General features: G+C 42.7%; 1 protein-coding gene across 2 annotated transcripts in view; it reads right to left on the minus strand.

The window, feature by feature from the left end:
- Positions 1-5,748, minus strand: part of mxi1 (max interactor 1, dimerization protein) — a 29,738-nt gene extending 23,990 nt beyond the window's left edge. Inside the window, exons 1-2 of one of the 2 annotated variants that reach the window (XM_076727608.1) lie at positions 5,382-5,748; positions 2,678-2,780 (exon numbers count right to left, since the gene is read on the minus strand). In XM_076727608.1, coding sequence (XP_076583723.1) covers positions 2,678-2,780; positions 5,382-5,610 — 332 coding nt within the window. In that variant the 5' untranslated portion in view covers positions 5,611-5,748. Of the gene's footprint in view, positions 1-2,677; positions 2,781-3,073; positions 3,614-5,381 lie in introns of those variants that run through there. The other variant, XM_076727609.1, reaches the window with a different exon arrangement.
- Between the last annotated feature and the right edge of the window lie 252 nt (positions 5,749-6,000).

Here is a 6,000-nt window from a genome sequence, read left to right on the forward strand (position 1 = left end):
TCGAAACTCTGAGCATTTCACCGTAATTTGATTTGGTGTGTAATAATGTCAGGTTTTTGGGCTGATTACTATTTTTTAGCTTGAAAATGACAGCAGAAAAGCAAAGGACAGCGTGTCACTGGAGATACAAATAATGGTAAGTAAAAACCGAAAAGCTTCAAAAGCTGGTAATAATACAGACAGTGATAAAGAAAGTTACGTGAAAACCCATGCATTAGTTTTCCCATAAGAAAATAACTATAAGTCCATTAGGGCAATGCTGATGTCAGTTACACCTTCTATTAACCCAAAAATGAGGCAGGTCTTAGGTCCAGTGGCCCCACAATCGAGCAACACACACACAAACACACTACACCAGAGATCAATCTAAATCAGCTTGCGTTCCCATTGGCTTTTATCACCACAAACCCATTTCCCTGAATCAGATATCTGCGTGTCTGGAGCTCAACAACAATGCAATACAGATTATAAACTGGCTCAAGGCCACACACATAACTGCAGCACATTTCCTTCTGTAGGCATGTATGTGTATGTGTGTGTGCATGTATATGCACACAGAGTGGGTCAAGGAGATAAAGCAACCCTGCTATAAACAGTAGGCAAGAGAGGACAGAGTCAGATAAGCCCATCACTTTAAGCCTCAACATGCCACTGAGAAGGTGGCTGCAGCTGGAGCAAGCTTGTGCCAGATAGCACACACTGTTTAAAGGAAATGCACTGTCACAACTATTCTAATCATTATATTGTCAGAATTTCAAAGAACTCAATCTAACATTCATTAGGAGTGTCATCAAAGTGAGTATAAGGGAGGAATGAACAAGAACATTTCTATGAGTGAGGTGTAGGGACTGTGTGGCCTCATCTAGACACCGTCATCGGTCAATCATGAAATCATTATCTCGTTTTGTCATTCAGATTGCACACATAGAAGATGATGCGAGTTGCAAACTCTGCGGCTGATGCAAGGCGCCTTTACTTCTGTGTGCATTGTAATGCAAGGTGGTCACAACTTTGACTAATTAGCAAGATTTCTCAACCAAGTCAGCAGTCTGTAAATAGGGCTGCAGAATAAAAGTAGACCAGTCATGGCGCAGTGATAGCACTAAGGATATTCATATAATGCGGTTTTGTGGGAATTAAATCAAACTTCATCACATCATGACCCAAACACATAATGTTAAATGCTATATGGTGTTACCTGACTGAAGGAGCTGTGAACATGTCTCTGTAAAGAACAGGACCGAACGACAGTCTTCTTGGTGCCATTTTCTATCATGCTTTTGAAAATCTGCACCCTCCTGCTCGTGAAGAGTTATCCGCATTAAGAGCTGTATTAAGGGGCAAGATACGTTATAAAAAACTGTGTTTCAGAGGATTTAATTTGATATTAATACTGTGATATTGTTCTGAAACATTATTAATCTAAGTACTCAGGAGGAATTTCTCCATTACGGCCAACTCTCTGGAAGCGTGATGCATGCGGCCTTAGACCTATATATGTGATCGTGGCTGTTGCCATGCAGAACAGGCAGTGTTCTACGCTCATGATGAGTAATGCACAGTTCCTGTTTGTGGCCTGCTCTTACATTAATATTAAAAGGCTCAGAGAGAGATGGGGGGGGGGGGGGTCTTGTGTTTGATGTATGACTGTCAATGGACAGATTAATATAAGCAGCCTAACCATAAGAAGAAACACAATGCCAATGGGTCTTCACTTTGGACGATTGTCGCTTGCTTCTCCGACTGCTAAATGTTTCTGTCATCAGTGAAAGCGTTGTGCTTGACAAGGGCTCTAATCTTTGTGGCAGCTATAGTGATGTGATTATCAGACCGTGCTGCATCCAGCTACACAACAGAATAGACTATCAAACATTATGTTCTGCAACACATTATCAACAACTTGATGATGCATACAAAAGGAGCAAAGAACACGAGAAGCCCAAACATGCTCTGCTTTCTGGGATATTGTTTAGATAAAGGTGAAACAGCAAATGACTGACTGTCCTAAACATCAGTAGACCTGCAAAAGGCTCTATGTATTCACCTTTGGATGTCTGCAAAAAACACTGGCCATAAATAGCAGCTTTTCTCCCTTAGGGCAAAAGACAAAACTATCCGTCTCTCCCACACTGTAAAATACATTTGGCATGGGAAAAAAAATGAGCATGACTTCCACCAAAACCTTCAAAAGTAACTCATTTGAAAATAAAGCAAAAGCCTGTACGTTTATTTAACCTGGTGTGAGAGGAATGCATCACATTACAATTGACTTTTTCGTCTCAAAGCCGTCACTTTCACCACGATCCCTAACCTCAGCCACTGCAGTCCGTTTGACAATCAGCTGATGAAAAGCTAGCAGAGCCGTTGGTCCCCCCCCCCCCCGCTGACAAAACAGTGGTGTGGACACCTATGTACTAAAACACGTTTATATGAGTTTCACAAACATCCATTCAAACTTCTTTTCACAAAAAAGTGGGAACTACTGCTAACCGCTGTATTCACCTTTGGTTGACAGCTTGCTTGTTTACCAAACGTTGCCATAAAGCGACTGTTTATAATCAGATGGTGTCATCATCATCATCATCATCATCATCATCATCATCATCTCAGTACGCCACATGTAGGAGATAAAAACATTACGAACAGCTATCACCGTGACAGAGAAACACTTTCTTACCTGTTGTGGTTACTGCTGAACTTCTTATTTCGGAATTTTCTTTGCCTCTGGAAGTTTGTGTTCTGATTTGACGGAAATGTCGAAGCATATCCGTGTTCACACTCTGTTGAAAGAAAACGTGTGGTTAACAGTCAGCTGAGTTTGGACACTTTTTTTGTCAGCCCATATGCCACAGTCCTGCAGGTTGACGTGGACATGCACGTAATAGGCTCCGGATCAGACCACATGAAGTCTGCTGACACCACTTCCTTTTTTTTTTTTTTTTTTTTTTGGTGTTTACTGTCAAACAGCAACAACCATCGCCGGTTTTAAAAGCAGTCAGCAGAGCATGTTAGCGTCTTTTGCTGACAATTACTCATTGCTCAGCTTCACACACATTTGAAGATATATATTCACCTCTTTCTCTCCTTTCTAGATATTCCGCAGCTTCCAATAACCGCTGGATATTGATGAGCTGAACCGCCGTCATTCTTCCCTGAGGCTGGCTGCCGCTAACGTTAGCTAACACTTACGCTCTCCTCGGTGTCACGGACCGTTAGCTTCGCGAACAGCACAGACGACAGCTCGCTTTTAAACAGTGGCAAGACAGTGCATCGGTTATTACTACCCGGAATGATACTTAAGAAAAACACGTCGTGTTGTTATCTTGTTCAGAGTCTTCGCCGGCTCACCAGCAGCCTTTGTCGAAATGAGGAAAAAAAAACATCCAGTGCTTCCAAGCTGGCAAGCTACAGCCAATCCTTGCCAGGTTTCGTTGTTAGAAAATGTCAAAACCAGTGTATCAAAGTATTAAAAGTTCGTAGGAAACACGATATTAAATCTTTTACAAAAAATGCATACAAACTATATAAAATTTCCCCGAGGGAGCCTGAAGCCAGCACAGTGCCTGCTGCTGCTCGTTTCCTCTCCTCTCCTCTCCTGTTTGTTTACCTAGCTGCACAGCTGAGAGGCGGGGGCCTAACGGAGGAGAGGCCGGTCCAAGCGCGATGCATTCTGGGAAAGCGAGTCTTCCGGTGCAGTTATAAAAATACTATCAAAGGCGAAGAATATCTATTATTTCACAATTTAGCCTGCCTGCATTGTTATCTGTTAAGTAAACGATTGCCCATTATTTATATTATGTAAAAATGTAATCATGTCAGGTCAGTGTAATGTGTAAATCTGTGGGACAGACCACAGGTCAGTGTAAACTATTGGAGGATAATGCGGTGACTACTATTCTTGCTAAACTTAATGGAGGTTATTGCTACTACTGATTGCAATGAAGAAAAATAATGTTGGATTAAATACTAATAATGAAATATCCACCATTATTTTAGATCACAGGGTTCAAATACTGAATGAATATTGCTCATAGGCCATTTTTTTTAAAAACAAAAGAAAAAAAAAGCCAATCCTTGCCGATTTAGGCCATCAATCACTAATGGATCGATTGAAGGGGTTACTTGATATGTTACTGACTAAACACAATACACAGTGTGTGATATTTATTCCTCTGACGGTCATTTTTACACGGTCTCCTTCTCCCCGCAAAATACGCCCTACAATTCCCATGATTCAACGGGACCGTGGGGGTGTGCTCGCAGGCTGAAGCCAGGCCCAGCAACACATGACGTCACCAGCGACCGGGCGTTTCATTGGCGGACGGCTTTGACAGGCGTCGAAGGTTGAGCCGGAGTCCTAACCAACCGCAGAGGAGCATTGCGCCATGTGGAAACCAGTGCGACACGCCCACAAATAGCAGGAAGCAAACAATCGTCAGACGAGCTGAGCAACTGCGATCTGCTGCTGCAAAAATTCCCACGTTACATTATAAAAAGGTGATATCACTCGAAAGACTTTGCAACGCGCATCAGCACCATGTGCTCTGCTTTTCTGCACAAGACAGCCCTGAGCGGACAGACGCATACGGAAGCGATGGGAAAAAAAAAAAACATCTTATTTCATGACTCGTTCAAAGGAAACAATTACATCATTCATCACTATTCTGGGAAAAGTCAGTTAAATATTGCATTTATTACAGATGATCTGTCATTAAAGTTGGTCTATTTGCAATTTGAGAAACCATGCCATCTGCAATCGACCTCATATCGAGTTGGCTAATTCCTCACAGGTTATAAATTATAAACAAGAAAAATGAAAACAGCCAGGCCCGACACTGCAACGTTACTATAAATGTCCGATGCGCCGTTCGGTTGTGTCCTCTGCGTATTTTCTATAAAGATTTGGGTTTTGTCGACGGAGTCTGCGGGGGCACAATGACATCATCCTAAACTGAGTTGGAGGGCGCTGCAATGTGGTCAGATTTATCATATCTGAGAGGTAGCCAGCATGCACACCCACACACCCAATCATTATGTCATATTGCTTTATCTATGCTGTAGGGAAAAATTACAGATTCCTGAGTTGAGAGTTGTGCAGTCGCAAAGCGATGCCCCCAACATGCAGATAATGCAGGTTAAAAAAAAAAAAAAAAAGAGTCCATAAAATAAGGAAAGTGCACATGTTTATTCTGTCCTAGAACTGCACTGAGTATATTACTCATGTTAGTCTGGTTCAGGCACAGGCTGTGCTTACAGCAGGCAGTGGTGCTTAGTTGAATGAACTCAGCCCTTTGTTGTCTGAGTCTGTTGACAATGAAGTCTTGTTTCCCTGAAATTCAGAGGCAAATGAAAGGGATCAAACGCAGAACAAATAAACTCACTTCCGTCCTTCCTGTCGGCGCTCTCAAGAAACCTAGCAGCCTCCAGCAAAACTTGTACATTTTTCAGAAAAGTGTTGATCTGCTCCATGTGGGAGTCTTTGGAGTTGAAGACGTCATTGAAAGGGCAACTAGACATCTCGAAATCTTGCTGATCCAAGAGAGACGCCTCGGAATCAAAGAAGAACTCCTCACTCTTCAGACCTCCTCTTTGCCCCTCACTTTTGGCCATTTTCCCCCTCTTAGTTTGCGTGGCTTCGGTTCTGGCGACGTGCTGAGCTCAATGAGAAGTGAGGCAGCTACCAGTGGATGCTGCTCTTGTCAGATGGCTCCTCTTTTCTTTTTTCTTTTCAATGAATGCGGGGTGTTTAATGTGGAACAGTGGCCAATGTCAGTAGATGGTGGTGCATGGGAAAACGAGAGCCCGGCCCCCCTCCGGCTGAGGCGTCCGCATGGTCCCTGTGCCCGTCTACCCCTGTATGTGGTCTACATAGAATAAAAGACAAAACTGGTCGTACAATAACATGTCAGCGTGCCATTTACACAGTCTAGTATGCTATTTTATGCACATTTGATATCTTTCAATTGCTAAGTACAATGTGATGATGCAGAAGCAATAGTG

The sequence above is a fragment of the Chaetodon auriga genome, chromosome 4 (genome assembly GCF_051107435.1).
Source record: "Chaetodon auriga isolate fChaAug3 chromosome 4, fChaAug3.hap1, whole genome shotgun sequence".
Lineage (NCBI taxonomy): Eukaryota > Metazoa > Chordata > Actinopteri > Chaetodontiformes > Chaetodontidae > Chaetodon > Chaetodon auriga.